The sequence below is a fragment of the Phyllobates terribilis genome, unplaced genomic scaffold (genome assembly GCF_046119375.1).
Source record: "Phyllobates terribilis strain yellow unplaced genomic scaffold, ASM4611937v1 Scaffold_1__5_contigs__length_1240528914, whole genome shotgun sequence".
Taxonomy (NCBI): Eukaryota; Metazoa; Chordata; class Amphibia; order Anura; family Dendrobatidae; genus Phyllobates; species Phyllobates terribilis.
In genome coordinates this window covers 477,148,671-477,172,563 of record NW_027362761.1, presented here as the reverse complement: position 1 = coordinate 477,172,563, position 23,893 = coordinate 477,148,671, and the positions used below count along the sequence as shown (strand labels likewise).

Genomic DNA, 23,893 nt, shown 5'->3' with positions numbered 1-23,893 from the left:
ATCCCAGCTGCCATCCCATCACCCCCGGAGGACTGCAGCAGCGCTGGTAATCCTTACCAGGTACCACAGTTGGCGTCACGAACACTTCCTAAAACTACAAACCCCAGATAAATAACATTCCCCTTTTTGTTGACCGCCCTGGGCCACGGACCGGACAAGCCACTGTGACATATCCCCCCAGCATCCATAGGCCCGGCTGCCGAGTACCCCACAGCCCTGGGGGCGCGTCAGTGCCATAGCTCATAGTATTGTGCTGTCGCCAGTTAATGACGTCATCACACATCAGAGGCGTCTGGAGATCCCCTGGAACTGCGCCGCCATTCAGCATTGCCGGCAGCACAGCGCCAGGAAAACTCCCTGCCAAAAGATGTGCACCACTGCCGGTGGCAACACACAAAACATTATAATGGGGGCAATCTGGCCGTGGCTCCCCCCGGAGCCTCGGACCCCAGGCGGTAGCCCAGATTGCCCTCATTATAATCCGCCTATGGGTGGAGCATGCAGCAATAAACCACCCTACCCTGACCATGACATTCAGATATTTAACATGGATAAAACAGAATTCATCATCTTTCCACCATCTCATTCATCCCCTCCATCTTAACTATCAAACGTTAATGGCTGTTCACACTCCCCAGTCCTGCAAGCTCACTGCTTGGGGTAACCCTGGACTCTGATCTCTCCTTCAAACCACATATCAAAGCCCTTTCCACTTCTGGCCGACTCCAACTCAAAAATATCTCCCGGATCTGCACATTCCTCAACCATGAATCTGCAAAAACAAAAGTGCACGCCCTCATCTCATGCCTCGACTACTACAACCTCCTGCTCTGTGACCTCCCTTCTAACACTCTCGCATCCCTCCAATCTATCCTAAACTCTGCAGCCTGACTAATCCACCTGTTCCCCCGCTATTCCCCGGCTTCTCCTCCCTGTCAATCCCTTCACTGGCTCCCCATTGCCCAGATACTCTAGTCCAAAACCCTAACCTTGGCATACAAAGCCATCCACAACCAGTCTCCTCCATACATTTGTAACCTAGCCTCCTGGTACTTACCTACAAGCGACCTCCGATCCTCACAAGATCTCCTCTTCACACAATCGCATACAAAATTTCTCACGTGCATCCCCCCTACTCTGGATCTCTCTACCACAACATATAAGACTCTTGCTTTCCATGGAAACCTTCAAAAAGATCCTGAACACCTACCTCTTCCGACAAGCCTACAACCTGCAGTAACCCACGCTCCACCATACAGCTGTATACGACCAGCTCTACCCTCACCTTCTGTATTCTTACCCATCCCTTGTAGTTTGTGAGCCCTCGCTGGCAGGGTCCTCGCTCCTCCTGTACCAGTCGATGACTCATTTTGTTCAAGATAATTGTAATTGTTTTTGCTATGTATATCCCTTTTTCCCATGTAAAGCGCCATGGAATAATAAGAATAATAATGGGATAGGGCAGCAAACAATCTTTACCTCACGATGACAGAACATTACAGGAGTGATAGATATAAAATAGTGCTACAATATATTAAATAGTGATGGATTATAATACATTTTTCTTACAAGTAGTGCACATCCCAGCGTGGCCGCAGCCCAAGGTCCGATAGCAGCAGATAAGCCTGACTGGCTTGAACCTTCACCTGCATTTCAATTTTTATTGTCAAAATGTCATTTTCTTCATGTGTAAATACCTGGATCTGAAAAAAGGCAAAAAAAAGGTGAGGTGATAAATGATCTATTATAAGGCCACTATTTCTAGACATCCTAAGAAGGAAGTGTTAGGAGAAATTCCCCTAAATTCCTGTGTCAAAAGTGAATATGATTTGTATGCTATCCATCTGCATAACCCTTTACACTGCAGTGCAGGTTGTTGCCCTTAAAGAGGTGTTTTCAACTTTGAACATTATCCTTTATCCATGGGATGAGGAATAACTTCCCGATCGCTGGGGGTCCAACATCTAAATTCCCCAGCCAACTCACAGAAGCGGGGCTCCGGTTCATTTTTAATGGAACTTCACAATGAATAGAGCAGCGGTGTGCATGATTGACCCCGCACCATGGGGCTCTTCAAAGGCATAGTTCTTGTGATCAGTAGACATGCCAGCGTTCGGGGTGGCTAGGGGACATCTGTCAAGCTTTAAAACTGCCTTTTTACATTTTATTCTTGTTGTGTGGTTTGCTGCAACAATGAATACAAATAATGAGCACAGTGGCACTATCTCCACCCTTCTCTGGCTCTGTAGGGGCTGTCAATCAAAATAGAGGAGGGACAGAGGAAAAGCCAAGCAGGTGGGAAGGTGCACTTAAATATTTGGGCACGTCAAAGGTGCACAGAGCACCTGTACTTTGTTTTTAAAAGTAGTATCTGCACAAAATGACTGTTCAAACAAAGTTTGGTATCAGCTTGCATCTGATTTATTACATTTTGAACATCTATAGTTTTCTGGGAACATGCAGTGCTAAAGAGGAAAGCATACTCAACCATATGTTCAGACTACAGGCTTAACCATGTTCATTCATTCCATCTGCAATTTGTTTTTTTTCTATCAAAATTAAAGTTATGCAGAGTTGTGCATGGTTCTTTTTAAGAACTGACAGAATGAATACAACTTGGAGGCATTTTTTGAAGAAAAAAAAAAAAGCGTTCCAATAAATGTTCCTGTAATTGAATGATTTATTTCCATTTTTAAGCTCCTCAAATGGATCAGAACAATAGAAATTCAAGTCGACATGTGAACAGAGGCCAACCGCCTTATTAGTTCATTTTGTTCACTTTGTGACAAACATTTTATCATCATTAGTTTTGGCACAGTCACTAATAATGTGCTTCCACTTTAGTATATCTTGTACACTTCTGAGGAATGACACCATGAACAAACTTTGGTGGCATCTTCACATACTGCATGCACAATTGGACAATGTCTCCACTTCTGTAGCCATCAGCTTTTTTTTCTAGGACTGTCTGTCCCAACCAAAAAAAGCGTAAAAGAACCCCCCTATGCTTTTTACATGTATTTTTATTTATTTACTTACTGGAGTGCGTCTACGCATTAGGTTTTTATTCTAGGTTATATTAGATACAAATGCATAATCAAAAAAATGTATCCATTGCTCTACATAAAATTTGCAGGTGTATCTGGATGAATGCATTTGAAGATGACTTGCAGGTACACTAGGGGGCACTATTGACCTTTGGAATAAGAATAAAATGGGCTTTGGATTCTTATGAGCATTTATTTTAATAACCAATAAGCCTTAAAATGAAGGTAACAAAACTGTTAGCCTTCACCATACATGTATTTGTATGCCTGGTGATAGACTGAGAAATTTCAGGATTCATCGTTTTAAGGCTCTCCTTTCATAACATTTCTTTTTGTTTATCAGATTTTAGTTTCTAATTATAATCCAGTGTTTCCCGGTGCTGGTCCACACGAAACCACGTCCTAAGTTTCCTGCAGGAATGGATAGGATAGGCAAAGCTGTAATAACCTCCAACCTTAGCGCATCATCACTTCCTGTGCCTCCCTGTTGCATTCAGCATGCCTCACAGATCGGGGGTGAGGTGGGGGAGAGGGCAGCGCAGTGGTTAGAGACATGCAAAGCATCTTAGTACAACAGAGCCCCCTATGAACCGCGCTTTCAGAGACTGGCACGCAGTCCGCTTTTCTGAACGCGGGGCTGGGTAAGAGTTTTTCCTTCAATCTTCACAGCAGGATATCAGCACAAGGTTCGCATCAAGGACAGGAAACCAACTGATGAGGGGGGGGCCCTTTTATTTCAGTAGGTTTCCTGTCCTTGGTGGGCGCATCTCTCTCCCAGGTGTTCTGTCATGAGTGAAGGGAAAACAGAAAACGGCTCTAAATCAGAAGAGACGTTAGCGGGAATTTCCTGGATGTAAGTATTATTTTGTGTCTGCACTGTATGACTGAGTGATAATGTTATTTGTAAAATCCCTTAGGCCACATTCTCACATCTGTGTGAAATGTCCGTAGGCTGCCAGATTTTTTTTTTTTTTTATCGGACGGCACATACTCAGTTTTATAGGTCCATTCACACATCCGTAAAAATCACGGATCTGAGAATGAGATCTGTGAGAGAATGTCCTGTTCTGATCAGAATTTGAGGATCAGTATGATCTGCTCTGTAAAAGCAGGCAGCACACAGACACTGCACGCAGATACAGGAATGCAGCCTTATGTATAGCACCATCCCTTAGTATATAGTGTACTCACTTATGTATAGCACCGTCCTTAGTTACATAGTTTCCAGTTTTATTATGTATAACACTGTCCCTTATTACGTACAATCCTCTCTTTATATATGGTGCTGTCCCTTATTACATAGCTTCCTCTGCTGTTATTTACAGTGTTGTCCCTTACATAGCGCATTCTTGTTATTCACAGAACCCTCATTACATACAGGAATGTAATATATTATTCCTCTCTTGTTAGATATAAAATGACTGCTGTTGGAGCAGCATCTTAACAGAAGACGGGTTCATCAGCTCCTCCATTAGAAAATAAGCTTTCCCTTGTTCCATCAGCAGTGACTGCAAAATATTATATATATAAATAATCGGGAGGACACTATGTAATAAGGAATAGGGCTCTATATAATCCGATATGTAAGGGATGGTGCTGTACATAAGAGGGCTCTGTGTAATAAGGGATGTCAATATACATAATAAAGGAGACTAAGATATATATATACAGTAGTGTTCAAAATAAAGGCAGTGTGTTCAAAAACATGAGTTAAGCACAAAATCTTTATACTAGTTTTTATTTGTATGCATTGGAAACATTGCACACTTTTCTAAATTTAAAACATGAAGAGAAATGTATATAATGTTAACTACTTTACAGAAAACAAAAAAAAATGAACTTTGGGCTGTTCTAAAAAATAGTTGTGTCTGCATGGTCTTTACAAACTCACAATATGTACTCTCTTTTGAGGATTTAGCATTCCTGTGAATCATTAACCTAATATTTAGTTGTATAACCACAGTTTTTTAGAACTGCTTCACATCTATGTTGCATAAAGTCAACCAACTTCTGGCACCTGTCAACTGTTATTCCAGCCCAAGATGCTTTGACTACATCCCACAATTTTTTGGCATTTGTTGGCTTTGCCTTAGAAACTGCATTTTTTGTGTCACCACAAGTGTTCTGTTGGATTAAGGTCCGGAGATTGGGCTGGCCACTCCATAACCTCAATTTTGTTGGATTAGAACCAAGACTTTGCTCATTTATTGGTGTGTTTAGGGTCGTTGTCTTGGTGAAAAACCCATTTCAAGAGCATATCCTCTTCAGCGTAAGGCAACATGACCGATGTAAGTATGTTAAATATATGCAAACCGGTCCATGATCCCTGGTATGCGGTAAATAAGTCCAGAACCTTAGTAAGAGAAACATTCCCATATCATGATGCTTGCACCATGCGTCACTGTCTTCAGAGTGTACTGTGGCTTGAATGCAGAGTTTGGGGGTCGTCTGACAAACTGTCTGCGGCCCCTGGACCCAAAAAGAACAATTTTACTTTCATCAGTCCACAAAATGTTTCTCCATTTCTCTTTAAGCCAGTTGATGTGCTCTTTGGCAAATTGTATCCACTTCAGTACATGTCTTTAACAGTGGGACTTTGCAGGGACTTCTTGCTAAGAGATTATCTTTATACAGGAGTCTACTAACTGCCACAGTACTCACAAGTAATTTGAGACTGTCTGATCATCCTGGAGCAGATCATTGGCTGAGCCTTTACCATTCTTTGACCCATTTGAATGGTAGTCTTCCGTTTTCTTCTACTTTTCTCTGGTTTTGCTTTCCATTTTAAAGCATTGGAGATCATTTTAGCTGAACAGCCTATCATTGTCTGCACTTCTTTATAAGTTTTACCCTCTCCACTCAACTTTTTCATCAAAGTATGCTGTTCTTCTGAACAATGTCTCGAACAACCCATATTTCTCAGGCTTTCAAAGAAATGCATGTACAACATGTGCTGGCTTCACCCTTAAATAAGGGCCACCTGACTCGCACCTGTTTCTTCACAGAATGATTGACCTCACTAATTGACCTCCACACTGCTATTATTTTGAACACACACCCTTTCAATTAATTATTCAAATACACAGACCCAAAAACATGCAGATCATGAATGTTGAGTGTATACACACACACACACAGAATATATATATATATATACATACATATACACACACACACTGCACACTTACTATAGGAGGTGGGAACTGCCTCCTGTTTGACCTTGCACTCCCCCCATTTAACCAGCAGGTCATGTATATTCTATTCTACCAGCCCACTTAAATTGTAGGTGTTTCAGCCCAGAAGTGACATGTTCTGTCCAGAGTTATAGGCTTATAGCCCAAGAGAGGCATGTAGGCAGAGTAGTACCCATCACCTTGCAGCGGTTGATGGGCAAACATGAATTGGCCAATTTATGCGCTAAGAACCTCCATTTTTTGTAAGTAAAGCTTATTGAGTAATAACACAGTTTAAATTAAATGGTTTTATTGTCTTTATGTATCTTGGCCATAATGGAGTGCTGCTGCTATATATATATATATATATATATATATATATATATATATATATATATATATATATATATATATATATATATATATATATATATATATATATATATATATATATATATATATATATTACATACAGTACAGACCAGAAGTTTGGAGACACCTTCTCATTTAAAGATTTTTCTGTATTTTCATGACTATGAAAATTGTGCATTCACACTGAAGGCATCAAAACTATGAATTAACACATGTGGAATTATATACTTAACAAAAAAGTGTGAAACAACTGAAAATATGTCTTATATTCTAAGTTCTTCAAAGTAGCCACCTTTTGCTTTGATGACTGCTTTGCACACTCTTGGCATTCTCTTGATGAGCTTCAAGAGGTAGTCACCGGAAATGATTTTCACTTCACAGGTGTGCCCTGTCAGGTTTAATAAGTGGGATTTCTTGCCTTATAAATGGGGTTGGGACCATCAGTTGTGTTGTGCAGAAGTCTGGTGGATACACAGCTGATAGTCCTACTGAATAGACTGTTAGAATTTGTATTATGGCAAGAAAAAAGCAGCCAAGTAAAGAAAAATGAGTGGCCATCATTACTTTAAGAAATGAAGGTCAGTCAGTACGAAAAAATAGGAATTATTCCTACCGTTAATTAAGTTTCTAGGAGTCCATCATAACGGCACGACAGGAGTTAAGTCCTCTGTTCCTCTAGGGACAGGAAACATGAGAGGTTAAAAGCCCCCCCCCCCCCCATCACACCCTCAGTGTTAGTACTAATCACCAAAACCAGGATGGATACAACTCTATTTTATTATATACATATACCAATGTTACATTCACATTAGTGTCAAGAGCAGGGGCGGGAAATATGGTGCCGTTATGATGGACTCCTGGAAACGTAACTAACGGTAGGAATAATTCCTATTTTACCAGTACGTCCATCATAACGGCACGACAGGAGACATACCAAATCAAAGAAATGGAACATTTAGGGCGGGACTACTGCCTGAAGGACTTTACGGCCATAGGCTAATTGTTGACTGGACAATACATCCAATTTATAATGTTTACTAAATGTGGATATATTGGACCAGGTTGCTGCCTGGCAAATTTAGCCCACTGACGCTCCAGCTTTCTCTGCCCAAGAAGCGGAGATTGCCCGAGTAGAATGAGCTTTAAGCGAAATTGGTGGATCCTTCCCCTCAGATTCATATGCGAGGGCGATAGTCCTTGTCAACCACCTTGCTAGAGTCGGCTTAGAAGCTTTCTTGCCCTTATTCACACCCGAAAATTGCAGAAAAAGGTTTGAGTCTCTCCTCCAGGGGGCTGTGACTTCTATATAACGAACAATTGCCCTCCTGGCGTCCAAGGTATGGAAGGATTTTTCCTTTTCATTTTTGGGGGACTGGCAGAAAGACGGCAGTATTATCTCCTGATTCAGGTTTGAACTGGACACCACCTTAGGGAGAAAGGAGGGGTCCAGTTTAAGAACCAATCTGTCTTCCAGAATCTTATGGTATGGGTCCAGAACTGAGAGGGCCTGGATCTCGCCTACCCGTTTCGCTGTAGTAACTGCAACAAGAAAGGCTGATTTCATAGAGAGCAGGTCTACTGATGTTACTTCTAGCGGTTCAAAGGGAGACTTACATAAAGCCCTCAACACAAGGTTCAGATCCCACGGCGGTTCTAGACTCCTTATCGTGGGTTTTAAACGAGAAGTTGCTTTTATGAACCTTGATATCCATGGGTGGTCTATTAAGGAGTAGTCCAAAAAAAGCACTCAGGGCCGAGATATGAACTTTTAACGTATTTGGCCTCAGACCCTTATCAAATCCCTCTTGGAGGAAATCCAATATCGTTGGAATATTGGGGTGAGACGAATTTCCCACAGACTGACCTGCAAAGCTACAGAACTGTTTCCAAATCGTAGCATAGATGGCTGACGTTACTGGATTCCTACAGGCTTGTAGAGTCGTAATTACCCGATGGGAAAGGCCCTTAGAGGCTAGGATCCGCCTCTCAGGTTCTATGCTGTCAATTGGAGGAATTGGATGTTCGGATGTAACAAGGGACCCTGCAATAGAAGAACTCTCCTGGCTGGGAGTCTGAATGGGAGATCCACCGCCATCCGGTATAGCAGAGGGAACCAGCTCTTTTTGGGCCAGTAGGGGGCTATCAGAATAAGAGCTCCCCTCTCCTGTTGGATTTTCCTTCATACTCTTGAGATGAGAGGGACTGGAGGAAAGGCGTACACCACTTTTGTCCCCCACGATTGAGAAAGGGCATCTATTCCTTCTGGGCTGTCGGCTGGGTCCAAGGAAAAAAAGCGCTGCAGCTTTCTGTTTTTCCTTGTTGCGAACAGGTCTATAAACGGGGTGCCCCATCGTTGAATGATTTGATGAAACACCTCCAGATTCAGCTCCCAATCTGAGGGACCAACTGTTGCTCTGCTGAGAAAGTCTGCTACCACATTTTCGGACCCCCTTAGATGAATAGCCGATATTGAAAGGACATTTCTCTCCGTCCAGTAGAAAATTCTTGCCGCCAAGGATTGTAACCATTTTCCTCTTGGACCTCCTTGTCGACGAAGAAAAGCGATGGTGGTGCTGTTGTCTGAGAAAATTTTTATATGATTTCCTCTGAGCAAATGCTGACATCTTTGAAGAGTCTCCCAGACCGCCTTTAGCTCTCTGAAATTTGACGACCTGTGTTGTATCTCCTTGGGCCACATCCCTTGTAGATATCTGTTTCCTATGCTTGCTCCCCAGCCTCTTTGGCTGGCATCCGTATGGATCTGGATTGAAGGAAGAAGGATCCAGTCTACTGCGTTTTCCAAGTTTGAAAGGTCTGTCCACCAGGAAAGGGAGTTTTTTAGCTCTCTTGACAGTCTCATTTTCTTGTCTAACCCCGATGGTCGTCTGTTCCAAACTGACAGGATCGACTTCTGTAACGGCCTTGAACAGGCCTGTGCCCATTTCACGCTTGGAATGCATGAGGTCATCAGTCCTAAGACCCGCATGGCGTATCTGATTGAGGTGGTCTTCCGTTTCTCGAAGTTGTAAATTTCCAGTTTTATTTTTTCTCTTTTCTCCTGGGGCAAGGAAGACTTCTGAAGACTGGAATCTAAGAGTACCCCTAGAAATACTTTTGTAGTACTTGGATGGAGGTTTGATTTTTCCCAATTGATGTTCCATCCCAAATACTCCAGGGTTTCGATCGTATGCTCTTGTTGAATAAGAAGAAGAGACTCTGACTCTGCCACCAACAATATATCTTCCAGGTAAGGGATGATTATAATCCCCTGTGTTCTTAAGAAGGCCGCTACTTCTGTCATAACCTTTGTGAATATTCGAGGGGCCGAGGATAGACCGAAGGGTAGGCAAGTGAATTGAAAGTGGTGTACTATGCCCTCCTGTTCTAGAGCGAACCTTAGGTATTGCTGGTGACTTGGGCGAATTGGAACATGGTAATATGCATCCTTGAGGTCTAGGGTGCACATTACCGATCCCTTCTCTATCAATGGAATGCTGGTTTTTATAGTTTCCATTTTGAATCTTTTGTATTCCACCCACTGGTTTAAGGGCTTGAGGTTTATAACCGTATGGCGTTTGCCCGAGGGTTTTAACACCGAGAAGAGGGAGGAATAATGGCCTAAACCCTGCTCTGAAGGGGGAACCTGTCTCACCACGTGTAGGGATGGAAGGACTAATATATCCTGCCATAGACTTTTGAGATCTACGGGGGAGCGAGGACGAGTGATTTGGAAACGACGAGGGGGGAGTATGGGAGAAGTCTATTTTAAAACCTTCCCCTAAGGAACGTAGGATCCATTGATTTTTTGTAATGGATGCCCACTTGTCCTGAAAGAAAAGAAGCCTGCCCCCTACTCCAATGGCGTCATGGTCTAGCTGGGGCCCCAGAGGCGACCTGATCTGCTCTGTCTTTTCCTCCTTTCCTGTAAGACCATCTCCCCGTCTTACCCTTACCCCTGTAATCACGTTTAGGGGATCAACGGGGTCCACGAAAGGGCCGGTATCTTTTAACCCTATCTTCGGGAAATCCTTTTTTCTTGTCGGATGCTCTTTCTAGGATCTCGTCCAACGCTGGACCAAAGACCCAAGCACCCGAAAAGGGAATTGAGCACAATTTATTCTTTGAGTGGCTATCCCCCGACCACGTCTTTAGCCATCTATCCAGAGAAGGGCTTTAAGCCTGTACTCACACTGCCCAGGGACTCTGAGGGGGCTTCTGACCGTGAAGGATTAGCTTCCATGGTGTCAGTGTGTGTGTGGCTGAGGTGTACCTTTTAATAGGGTCTTACCTGATCCAGGTGGTAGCCACGCCCCAGCGATAAGCATCCTCAATGCCTTGGAGGTTCATCACTGCCTCCGGGCACCTGTGCGTCGAAGCCCCTCTCCTCATGCTAGAAGGAGAAGCGGCGTGCGTTCCACCCTGGAACGCACGAAGGCCAAAGCGGATGTCCGCTCTTCTGACTCTGCCTCCCGGCCGGAAGTCTCGCACAGCGTGGAACGCACGCCGACCCCAAAGCGGATGTTCCTGGATGACCCCAGCTCCTGCCGGAAGCCATACACCGCGCTCCTCCGTGGAGCTCACGCCGGCCTTTCAGCCGGTGGTACTGCGCAACGCTCAGAGCCCCCTGTCCGGGGGATACAGCGGTAAGCGGCGGTCTTCTGGCTGAGGGACCCCGCAAAGGGGTATCAGCATGGAGCCTCTGGACCAAAGGAAGGGGAAAGTTCTGAGAGCCCTCCAATCCCCCTGGCTCTCAGGTAACTCTATCTTCGGAAACCTCCCATAGCGTCCTGTCCTGCCAGGGACAGGAAAAACACTGAGGGTGTGATGGGGGGGGGCTTTTAACCTCTCATGTGTTTCCTGTCCCTAGAGGAACAGAGGACTTAACTCCTGTCGTGCCGTTATGATGGACGTACTGGTAAATTGGGAAAACTTTGAAAATGTCCCCAAGTGCAGTTGCAAAAACCATCAAGCGCTACAAAGAAACTGGCTCACATAAGGACCGCCCCAGGAAAGGAAGACCAAGAGTCACCTCTGCTTCTGAAGATAAGTTTATCCGAGTCACCAGCCTGAGAAATCGCAGGTTAACAGCAGCTCAGATTAGAGACCAGGTCAATGCCACACAGAGTTCTAGCAGCAGACACATCTCTACAACAACTGTTAAGAGGAGACTTTGTGCAGCAGGTCTTCAAGGTAAAATAGCTGCTAGGAAATCACTGCTAAGGACAGGCAACAAGCAGAAGAGACTTGTTTGGGTTAAAGAACACAAGGAATGGACATTAGACCAGTGGAAATCTGTGCTTTGGTCTGATGAGTCCAAATTTGAGATCTCTGGTTCCAACCACCGTGTCTTTGTGCGACGCAGAAAAGGTGAGCGGATGGACTCTACATGCCTAGTTCCCACCATGAAGCATGGAGGAGGAGGTGTGATGGTCTGGGACTTACAGACACTAATCGTTTTTTCCCTGAGCTGCAGTGGACTACAATTCCCATGGACCCTTGCTTCAGTCAGATGACACAGCCTGGAAAGATAGGAGGGAGGAGGGACTTGGGGGAGGGAGCTGGAGAGAAAGTGAAAGTAAAACTAGAGAGGAAAGTATGTGTGGCGGCTTGTTGTTGTGAAGGATGGAGCGCTGTGGACTTGTATCCCTCTACGCTGCGGAGCGTTGCCGTCCCCTCGGATATACCCGCGCTGCTGGAGAGAGCACGGCCCTGTCACCCCTTGAAGCAAGTGACATCAAGGACTCGGAGAGTTCTGCCGGCACTCCCACCGTATAAAGGCCTGAATCCTGCCGCCCCCAGCTGGTGTCCAGGGAAACATACGACCGGTTGAGACGCACCGTGGGTGCCCTTTTGAGACTTGTGGTTCTACCAGCGCCAGTTACAGTGAGTACCCTACGCCCCAGACTTTTACGTTAATGTTCATCTAAGTGCACCAACGGTTATAAATTTGCGCACCAACATCGGCGGCAACTGGGCCCCAACGTTTGGACTGAGTTAATACAAGAAAAGGGAAACCCTGCTACGTTATATTTGCAGGGTTGGGGAAGAATTAGATTGTGATGTGTATATGATCTTTATAGAGCACCGTTACCTGTATTGTATGTTAATTCTTTAAATCCACCTTATTTCTGCTGCATAGCAATAAACCTGTTAAACCGTTTTACTCCTGTCCCTTATGAGTGTGTACTGAGCTGTGGCAGGGGCTTCCCGAATCAGCCCCTGGCAGAAGATACCAGTCCTTCTGCAGTCCCAGTGAGAGCTCCAATCAAGATTCGGGTGGAGGCACTGCGCTCTAGAGAGGTGAGACCCCCATAACACCCAGCCGTGGTAGCCCAAAAGGGGTGTTACATATATTATATACATACATTCACAGATAATATATTTATATTATCTGATCTGTAGCTTTGCCACCATAAAAGGAGGGGGGGGCCCAGACATTTCTTACACAGGGACCCTGACTGTCAGTTCCGCCCCACACGTGTTATACTGTCATTTGCCGCAGAGTCCACTAAATCTGCACTTAACCTGTTAAGTTTAGTTCAGTGGTAAAATTGCATTACAATATTTTTTTTCATTCTTTAGCAGAGGCAAGAAAAGCATCCAATTTGAAATGAAGAACTTACATTTTTCTTTGTGCTGGTCAGTTCCCATCCATCACTGGAGGCCAAAAAAGCGAGTGTGGCGACATTATTGTAACTGAGATAGGCCTAAAGTAGAAACAGAAGAACATAATTGCCTTAATCAGCCAACTTCCTGATTGTACTTTTATTCATTCCAGGAATCCACTAAACTCCCCACAAAACAAAATGACTGAAAAACAAGCACAATGACTAGGTAAAGCGAGGAATGCTATCGTCTTATCAGTACGCGTAGTTGCAAAGTATAAAACAAAACAAACAAAAAAAAAAAAACAATTTCACCTACCTGATTACATTTGTCCCATGGAATCGAGATCGGCTTTTCTGGTTTGTTGGACAAAATGTATTTTCTGGAGCATAAAAAAACAAAAATGGACATTATTTCAAAATGCTCTCTCCACTTAGAGACCCTCCACCCTGAGGCTATGTGCCCATGCAGCGTTTTTGTAGCGTTTTTGCCGCCGCAAAAAACGCTTGTAAAAATGTCCGTCATGCAAAGCAATCTGAATTTGGATGTGCTGTGCACATGATGCGCTAATTAGCGCGCCGAATTCGCATTGCGTTGCAAATCGCAGCATAACCATTTCTACTGCGATTACGCCGCAAATTCGCGGCCATTGAGGAACATTGAAATGCAGCAAACCTTCAGGTATATGTGGATTTGCTGCGTTTCAATTAAATTTAATGGCCGAGAATTTGCGGCGTAATCGCGGTGCGTGTGGTTCCCAGGATGAAGACACTACAACTCCTCTTCATCCCGGCTACCACGCGGTGGAAAAAAGAAATAAAGTTAAAAATAAAAAAACTGTATACTCACCTCTCCAGTCTTCTCCCGGACGCGTCCTCTAAATGATGTCACCGCAGGTCTTGTAAGTACACCGCGGGACGCCGAGGAGAGAGGATCGCAGCCGGGAGGAGGCCGGAGAGGTGAGTATACAGGTTTTTTTTATTTTTAACTTTTTAATTTTTTTTAACTATAGATGCAGCATTTAAAGCATCTAAGTTGGTCACACAATATAAATCCATGCCAGTTGCATGGCTTTATATTGTGTGACCAACTTGTCAAGTGTGGCGCCCCTGAGGGTTCAGTTGCCACAGAGGTACTGCACCTCACCCAGAGGTGTGGTGTGGTGTCTCCCTTCTCTCAGGTAAGGTGGGAGTGCTGCACGGAACCCCAAACACCTGCATCCAACACTACACTGCTCCAGGCCAGCTGGAGGGGCTCCAGGCCAGCTGGAGGGGTAACATGCAGAGCGCAGCTGCTGAGCGCGGACCCTGGTTGGAGTGGGGGGAACCCAAAGGTAGGGGGAACCAGTAGTGGGTGTGGGTGGAGGAAGTAGTTAGAGGGAGCACTTTGACTCTAGTATAAATAGGGAAGCCATCTTCAGGTGGCAGGTCAGTTCAGTTCTAAGGAGCAGTTCAGAAGAACAACTCGGGACAGTTCAGAAGAACAGTCCGGGAGCAGAGGCTCATTAGGAGCTCTGTTCCAAAAGTAGGGCCAGGTCAGGAGGCCCAGGAGGGGAGCAGGGAGTAGGCTCCGTTCTAAGAAAGGATCCTAGGGGGTACGGCGCGTGCAGGACGGCACCCGTACACCCCGCATCTGTCAGAAGACAGAGGGATCGCAGCCGCATTGTAGTCCCCTGAGGGTCAAGCAACTCTGTGTAACTCCGACAGACAGGAGCGTCTTCAGAGTACCCGAACAGGACTGAGAGTGGGCAGCGCAGAGCAGGAGGGAGAAAGACCAGTGTGAAGACGGTCAAAATAGGAACACGAGAAGGTGGGGTTCTGCCAGGTATTCCCAAGCTGTCTGAGGAAGGATTGAACCCCTGCCCGGTGAACGCAGCGCAACGCGGGAGGCCTGCACCTGTACAGTGCACCTGTGGACTGTCTGAAGAACTGTGAGTAAACTCTCGGATGACTGCACTGTACTGCCTCAGTCCCTTCTTTCATCGGCGCCATTGTTCTCCCCTCACTACAACGCCCAGCACAACCCACACTTCCTCCCCTTCACTGCCCTGAGGCCTGCTCCACCTGTCGGGAGCCGTCCCTTCACAAGCTGCCCTAACATCTGCCTCAGAGGACTGTTGCAGCGCTGTTGATCCTCACCAGGCACCACAGGTGGCGTCACAACAAATTCCCCTAATAATTCCCCTTTTCAGTAACCGCCCTGGGCCACGGCCGAGTACCCCACGGCCCTGGGGGCGCGTCACAAGCACTTTTCCAAGTGATGCTCAAAATCGCTTGGAAAAGTGCTTGAAAAAAAACTCTCCTCTCTGGCAGAAAAAAATGCATGTAAATCTGCATGCATTTTTTTCTGCCAGAGAGAGGCAAAAACGCACTGCATCAAATCTGCTACATGGGCACATAGCCTGAAACTGAAAAGTGACTATACATTTTTCATGCCTACATGGCACCCTCTGTTTTGCCTCCTGCTGCCTCTTCTGCACAGATTGGCTCTCCTTTTTCAGATTCCAAGTTGGCTGTTTCTATATCATATGGAGAGGGTGAGTTCAATGGCAAGTCGAAACCACACCTTTTCTATGCTGTGTGATATGGAAGTCAGGGGAGGAGTGGTTTAGACTTATCATTGCACCCCACCTCCCTTCCCCATGCCCCAGTGGCAGCCACTTTGGAAGCAGGAAGAATGAGATGCCTATGTGAGCGGAGGGAGGCAAACATGGTGTGCCATATAGGGTGACTAAATGAGAAATATTAAGTCACTTTCCAGCACCAGAGTGGAGGGTCACTTAAAATAAAAACCAACATCACAGACCCATACTGAAACAACTGTGAAATGCATCACCACCACTCCGCTTTTATTGGTCATCGCCATTACTGCAGGAGGTAGGATTACTAGCAAGTTATGCAAACATGTTATTGTCCTGACGAAGAAAGAATGAACGTTCCTCCTAAATTAAAAAGATTATTTAACTGAACGATTAACAGTTCTGCTTTAATTTAAATTTACTGAACGGCAGCAGAAAAATAGTAACAGTGGGAGGCGTCAAGCAACTTGCGCCAGCTTTTGGCAAAAAAAACCTATAAAATTGTAAACTGTGGTGCACATGTTTTGCAATCTCTTTACTTTTCACAATAAAGTGGCTTCCAAATGTGCAACAAGTTAACTATAATTTATACCAGAAATTGATGTACAGGTAAAGATGTGCTCTTTTTTACTACAGTGCATTTTTTTTTTTTTTTTTTTTTTTAAATGCTGGACTTAAATATCCCTCACAAAGTATAGCATAAACTTGCAAAGCATTCAATTATTATAAGGACTTTGTCTACTTCGGACAACCTATATGTTAAAACTGTCCCCAGGTGATTTGATAATAACGGGATGTCTTGCTGCTGAGAATTCCACATCAGCCATCATTTCTGAAGTAACTGACCCACAATTGATCATTTTTCCCTGCATCACTTCAACAGGGGAAATGAAGCATTACAAAGACTACATTGAACCCGAGACCAATGGGCTGTCCAGTGTGTGCCGTGTCCTCCAAAGTCAGATGCTCATTAAAGTACCAGATGGGATCTTGAAGAGAGTACTTTATTAGTGCAAAATTCTAAAATTTTTAAAGAAAATATATTTTTTTAAGACAGACACTATAAAAGTCACTTTGTACCTTGCTACACGAATTTTCCTCCGTGCAATTGCTCCACGAAACCTTCTGAAGCTATCCTGAAATAAATGCAGGTGTAAACTTTGTGTTTATTATTTAAAATGTGGACACTTGCTCATAATATGGTCCTATACTTGTCTATCAGGCACCATGCATGTGAATTTAATCATTGGTACAAGACTGATTTAAAGCAACCAGTCACTGCCATCTTCCCAATTTTGCCATCTTTAATTACTTTGAGCCAAGGAACATGAACCTAGACCAATTTTTCTTAAAGGGGTAATTCCACTCTGCTCACTTCCACATTAAAAAGTTAAGTAGGGCTGGAGACATATCTATAAGGGCATGATTGCTTGCGCATGCGACATTGCTTTCTTCTCTCAGCTCCTGATGCGGACATGAAGTGAGCCGGATTACCCCTTTAAGATCTAACTGGTTTAATTATGGTCTTACAAGCATACACAAGCGAGGCTCAGGCGGTCTATACACCACTATAGTTTTTGCAGACCATTTTTATGACAAGATCTTGGAATGATTTTAAAGGTCTAAAAGGATTAATTAAAACCTTTTGATAAGAAAATAGTTACCGTAATTTTCGGACTATAAGACGCACTTTTGTCCTCCAAAATTTTGGAGGAAAATGAGGGGTGCGTCTTATATGTGTGGGGGGAGCGGTAGCGGTGGAGGAGCGGGGCACAGGAGGCAGCAGCCGCCCGCTGCAGCCTACACTGTCCCCACTGCTAAAGAAAGTGAATATTCACTGCTCCCCACGCCCATGGGCGTGGGGAGCACAGAATATTCATGCTCCTTAATAGCGGCACACAGTGTAGCCGAGCTGCGGCTCCGGCTGCTGCTGGAATCGCCTGTGCCCGCTGTTAAAGGGTATGAATATTCAACCTCTCTCCACCCCATGGGTAGTGGGGAGGGGGTGAATATTCATGCCCTTTAATGAGCAGGCACACGAGATAGCCGGCAGCAGCACTGCTCCGCTGTGTGCCGGCTATGAAGGAGTGTGAAGTCACTGCTCCCTGCGCACACAGACCCGGCGTGGGGAGCAGTGATTTCCGGCAGCTGATCTCTCCTTGTGAGCCGTGGAAGTGACGTCATGCACGGCTCACATGGAGAGATCAGTGCAGGCAGACTAGATGCAGCGCTGGAGGAGAGAAGAGGGGCGAATAGGAGTGTTTATTTTTTTTTATGTGCAGCATGATGGGGATTAGGGGGACCATGCATACTAGGATAGGGATTAGGGGTGCCATGCCTACCAGGACAGGGATGAGGGGTGCCATGCATACCAGGACAGGGATGAGGGGTGCCATGCCTACCAGGATAGGGATGAGGGGTGCCATGCATACAAGGACAGGGATGAGGGGTGCCATGCATACCAGGACAGGGATGAGGGGTGTCATGCATACAAGGACAGGGATGAGGGGTGCCATGCATACAAGGACAGGGATGAGGGGTGCCAAGCATACCAGGACAAGGATGAGGGGTGCCATGCATACCAGGATGGAGGGGTGCCATGCATACCAGGATGGGGACCACGTATAAAAGGAAGGGAGGGGGCATATATACCAGGATGGGGGATATTGTCAGAATTGGGGGACATTACCCCTATACCAGTGTCAGCAGAAGACCCCCTCCCCCTTAAAAGTGCATCATGACCACATTTTTTGCTTAAATTTTTTTTTTTTATTTTCCTCCTCTAAAACCTAGGTGCGTCTTATGGTCCGGTGCGTATTATAGTTCGAAAAATACGGTAATGGCAAGGTAGATGTGGGTTATCACTGCAGACATCTTTATCTTGGCAGAACACTAGATTCATCTTTGTACCTTTGAGAGTAAAGTTCTAAGTTCAAATGGGATAACCTCAGATTTCTTTCTCGAATTAGAATATGCTGTTTAAATTGAAGGCACATGGAGGTACATTACAGCACATTAACCTATAAATGACCAAGTACATCAGGCCTGGAAAAGTACACAATTGCCAAAAAAGATAAGCCCCGATTCATCAAAGCATGGTCACCAGAATTCTGGCATAAATTGCTTGAAAAAGTTGCAACATTTTTGCACATCTCTTGTTGTTTTCACACCAGTTTCTTCCAGCGCCAAACTGAGCGGAGATTGAACGGGTGAATATCTGGGACATGACAAAAGCCTAATTCTTGACAAGCTGTGGTATTCCTTACGCCAGAAATCATACTCCAGTCAGTGACTTGAGTGAGATTCCTGGCATATTCAAAACCACAGATAGTCATGAATTAGACGAGCTGTGGTGTCATGCCCCAGCTGTTTCCGTGTCCCACATCAGCTTCGTTTAATCTGGTGGAGTTGAAAGAAACTGGTGTGAAAACAAAAGTCGCGAAATTTGAGCACAACATTCTACATATTTTCAAAAGCTTTTATCCCAGAATTCTGGTGTGAAAGCTTTGATGAATCGGGCCCAATGTCTTTCTGCTTTTCCTCCACTCTGGTCCTTCCCTCTCCTCCCTCCTGCATAGGCTTCAATGGGAATCTGTAATCTGATCCCTCAGTGAGCTGGCAGTCTGTTTTGTTTTTAGCAAGACAAGTTTAAACCGTTTAGCAGGGTAAAGGAAAAGTTCAGGAGGCAGAGTGGAGAAGTGGCTCATAAGTGGAGAATGAATCATATGTCTCTGAAAAGATAAATGAAAAAGTTTCTTATATTTGCTTAAATATAGGTAAAGTTTGCTGGAACGATCGAAACCATGCAAGTATACATAGTCACTAACCTTTGTAGAGGCTTTGACTCTAGGGAATATTATATACTCTTTGTTGGAATCAAAGGCTTGGTAAATCAGGAAAGCGCTATTAATGTGACGTGGTTTGCCTTCCGTCCACTCCTCACAGTTATAGGCTTCTACACGGACACCAACCTCCACGCTGAAAGAAAGAAAGAAAGAAACCATTGGCAATTATGGATAGCATTATTACATATCAGTGTCCAAATGTCTCCTTTAATAGGTACTAATCTAGGACCAGACAATACAATTTTCAAAATGTCAATTTCCACCATATACCCATTAGATGACTGTACACAGTGTAGATTGTCCACAGCTACATGAAGATATTCTACTTTATTCAGGGTCTGTTCACAGACATCCCAACACGTGATAACCCAACTGACACTTTTCTTTCTCCATGTGTTTGTAACACTTGAGTAGTGGTGAGATGACCAGACTGAAAGCCAGTAATAGCAGTATGCCAGACACACTTGGCGCAAGCCGTCACGCTTATGCACACCCTTGAGGGCCGGGAATACTCTTCACCAGCTCCCACTAAAAGGAAAAGGGACTTTTGCAGAATCCTTCCCAGGTGCCAATAGCTTGGTGGCTGGGCACACCAATAAACTATACTGGAAAGGCAGAGACGAACCTAGCAAACCAAACTTGGAAGTTCGGTGATAATAAACAGGGATGTAGGAACCAGAGGGCACTATACACCAGAGCCAGAGACCAAACAAAGAAACAAACAAGAACTCCCAGCCGTACCACTGAAGTGCAACTGAATAATCAGAGGTGAACAAGAGGATATGAGGGGGTTAAATATCTGTCATGGATCACCTGACACCGCTGAGGCAACGTGAGGAGCAAGGAGGGCGGAGAGAAAGGAATAACCCACTGCATACCTGAACCAGGAGATATGGCGTCCCATGTCTCCTGGCAGGAGCTTGCGCTGGGGAACCCAGCGACAAGGGACCCCTGAATAGCATCAGGACTGGGAGCGACGGCGTCCCGCCTCCCGACCACACCACGCCCCCTAAAGCCAGTCTCCTGGAGCGGAGTAGACGGGCAAGGTGGGGCCGCGACGGAGACACCACACCCCTTCCCGGGTGTCTGACAGTTTTTTTTAAAAGTTATGCATTTTCTATTAAAATGATTGTTTGAACAGTCATTCTGCACCATGGCGTGGACAATCTACATATTTTCAAAAGGTCTGGCCTCCACAGTCACCAGACCTGAACCCAATCGATATGGTTTGGGGTGAGCTGGACCGCAGAGTGAAGGCAAAAGGACCAACAAGCGCTAAGCATCTCTAGGAACTCCTTCAAGATTGTTGGAAGACCATTTCCGGTGACTACCTCTTGAAGCTCATCAAGAGAATGCCAAGAGTGTGCAAAGCAGTCATCAAAGCAAAAGGTGGCTACTTTGAAGAACCTAGAATATAAGACATATTTTCAGTTGTTTCACACATTTTTTTTAAGTATATAATTTCACATGTGTTAATTCATAGTTTTGATGCCTTCAGTGTGAATGTACAATTTTCATAGTCATGAAAATACAGAAAAATCTTTAAATGAGAAGGTGTGTCCAAACTTTTGGTCTGTACTGTATAAAGAGAGAGAGAGAGAAGTTTCAGTACTTTGAAACATTATTATGTTGGCAAATATAAAGATGCAGAATATTTTATTATGCCCATTTTCTCATATTTAGAGGAAGTTTAGCAACAATTCAAATAAACTAAAACATGTCTAAATACTGTTGCCAATTATGAACAGTTGCAGAAATTGCAATACAAGATTTGGTCCTTAGTCAGTGACAACTCTTTTGCTTGTCTCTTGTCTTTCTGAATCTGATCATCTCTTACAATTGTTAATCTGCAAGAATTGATGGATTCTAATTTATTTGATATATTTTCTTCATAGCTGCAATATCTTGGTGAAATCTCTCACCGTACTCATCACGCACTGCTCGGTAGTTTGGTGGAAAAAGTCTAGATGTCAATGTAAGAAATTAATCTTTAAGGACATGTTACAGCCAAAATCATTAGATGTTTTGTGGAAATTTTCCACCAACTCTTCATAGTAATCTGCTCTTGAGTTTCCCAAAAATTAGTTACCACTATTGTGAATGCTACCCTTGCAGCCTTTCCTTGCCCTGCAACAAACTGAGAAACTTCTCATCTTGAAGAAGCTTACGAATCTGAATTCCAATAAAGACTCCTTCCTTTATCTTTGCTTCACACAACCTTGGAAATTTATCAAAGATACTTGAATGCTTTTGGATTTTTATCCATTGCCTATACAAAGTTCTTTATTAGGCCTAACCTGATATGCAATGGTGTTAACAAAATCTTATGTGGGTGAACAAGTGCAGGACATTTTTATTCCCTGGCTGAAGTGAATGTCGGAGAGGCCATCTTTTATTGTAGTGATATTCTCTTGAACAACTGTTCTACCTACACAGAAAGCAGCAGTACTTTGTGTATCCACCCTGGAGACCAAGTAAGAGGGCAACCACCTTTAACTCACCACGGAGGGGCCACAAATGTTGGTCATAGTTCAGGCACCTCAACAACTGTTTCATGAGGTCATAGGGTTCTTTTGTGTGGACTGCAGAACCAACTGGAAGTGAAGGTAGCGCATTGCCATTATGCAGCAAAACGGCTTTTAGACTTGTTTTGGACGAATTGATGAAGAGCTTCCATTCCTCTTGATTATGATTTTGCTTCAGAGCTTCTATTAAACTGTTGATGTTTATGTTGCATGCCACAAGATCGATTGTCCTCCATGAAGTATTGGACAAGATCTTTGCGGAACAAAGAAATCCAAACATCACCCACTAGGAGATTCCACTGCTGTAGACTGCAACCTAAGAGCTCAGCCTTACTCTTGGGAAGATCCAAATCTCTAACAAGATTGTTCAGTTCACTTTGCATTATAAGGTGTGGTTCAGTTGAGGTTGCTGACAAAGTCTGTGTCAGGAGAGGAAGATGCTTCATGACACCAAGCGCCCTCTTATTCTTCACTTGAGTCAACTGAAAGAGTTTCTGGTGCTTTTGGAACTTACAATTATACTGTATGTGGTACTGGACATATTGCAGATGTAATGTTTGGATACTGTAAAGTCCACTTCATCCTTGAAACTCTTTTCCTAATGGGGGGCTCCATGCAGAAATAGCAACAAGGTAGTGTAATCTGTTGCCTCTCTCCAGATCATTGGGCCTACTAAAGACATAGATTGCCTCTTTTCATGCAACCACTGGATGCACATCTATTGTAGCATATGTGTGGAGCCCAACGATTGTGCTGATCTCCTATTCTGCAGCCAAAATACAGGTTGTAGACTTTCCTTATCATGGAAGTCAAGTTTTGCCTTTGTGATGCAAAAGTGCCTTCTCCGCATATGTAGCAAAAACTATCTGCTTTGTTAATGCGAGGCATATCTGAAAAAAAACAGAAACCTGTTGATATGCTAAGAAATCCTAAAACTGTATACTTTACACAGAGAGCATGTATAAAAGTAGGTGATGCAACTTAGGATTACATCATTGGAGCAGAGTTGGCGTTTTTTTGATTGTAGCTTGTCTATTACATAGGGTGACCAAACAATGCAATAATGAGGAGGAAATAAAAATGCAATTTTTCTATAAGCCTGCATGAAAGGTGTCATAAGTAATTACAACCTCCTCTGGATTTTGAAAAATTACAGCCAAATCAGAAAATTTAAGAATCATATTCCTTTTCAGGACCACAAAACTAGTTCTGTTCAACTGTTTTAGTCTCCGAACCAATTTTACTATAGAATAGGGTAATTTCTCTGGCTCTATGAAGCCAGAGGAGATGTCAATCGAAGAGGGGAAGGTAGAGATTGAGGAAAAACAAGCAGGTGGAAAGGTGCATCTAAATGATTGACCCCGCCATGATGCACCGAGCACCTATACTTATAAGTAAGGCAAGTACCTTAACCTTACTTATACTTACCTATGTTTAGACAGTCATTCTGTGCTGACAGATTGACTACTTCAGAATCTATTCTGATAACAGTCAGCTTGGTTATTGCATTATTTGGATGTCAGTGTGAACAACCTACCCAAAAAAGTAACAGAAAAATACAGAGGAGAAGATATGAAGACTAATACACTCATCTAAAAGTCTACATAACTTCTCTTCTGGATAAACTGATCGTTTTTAATAGATGTAGAGACCAATCTTCTGCCATTTAGTAAAACATAGAAAAGGAGAACAGCCGAACATATAGTCCATGGATCAATAGAGAATAGCAGAACAATTTATCAATGAA

At 44.0% G+C, this 23,893-nt stretch overlaps 1 protein-coding gene across 1 annotated transcript in view; it reads right to left on the bottom strand.

Annotated features, from left to right (window-relative positions):
- ACOT12 (acyl-CoA thioesterase 12) overlaps nucleotides 1-23,893 on the bottom strand; it is a 94,771-nt gene that overhangs the window by 31,893 nt on the left and 38,985 nt on the right. The window contains exons 8-12 of the mRNA XM_073679209.1: nucleotides 19,604-19,754; nucleotides 16,857-16,912; nucleotides 13,517-13,580; nucleotides 13,216-13,299; nucleotides 1,570-1,703 (exon numbers count right to left, since the gene is read on the bottom strand). Coding sequence (XP_073535310.1) covers nucleotides 1,570-1,703; nucleotides 13,216-13,299; nucleotides 13,517-13,580; nucleotides 16,857-16,912; nucleotides 19,604-19,754 — 489 coding nt within the window. The remainder of the gene's footprint in view (nucleotides 1-1,569; nucleotides 1,704-13,215; nucleotides 13,300-13,516; nucleotides 13,581-16,856; nucleotides 16,913-19,603; nucleotides 19,755-23,893) is intronic.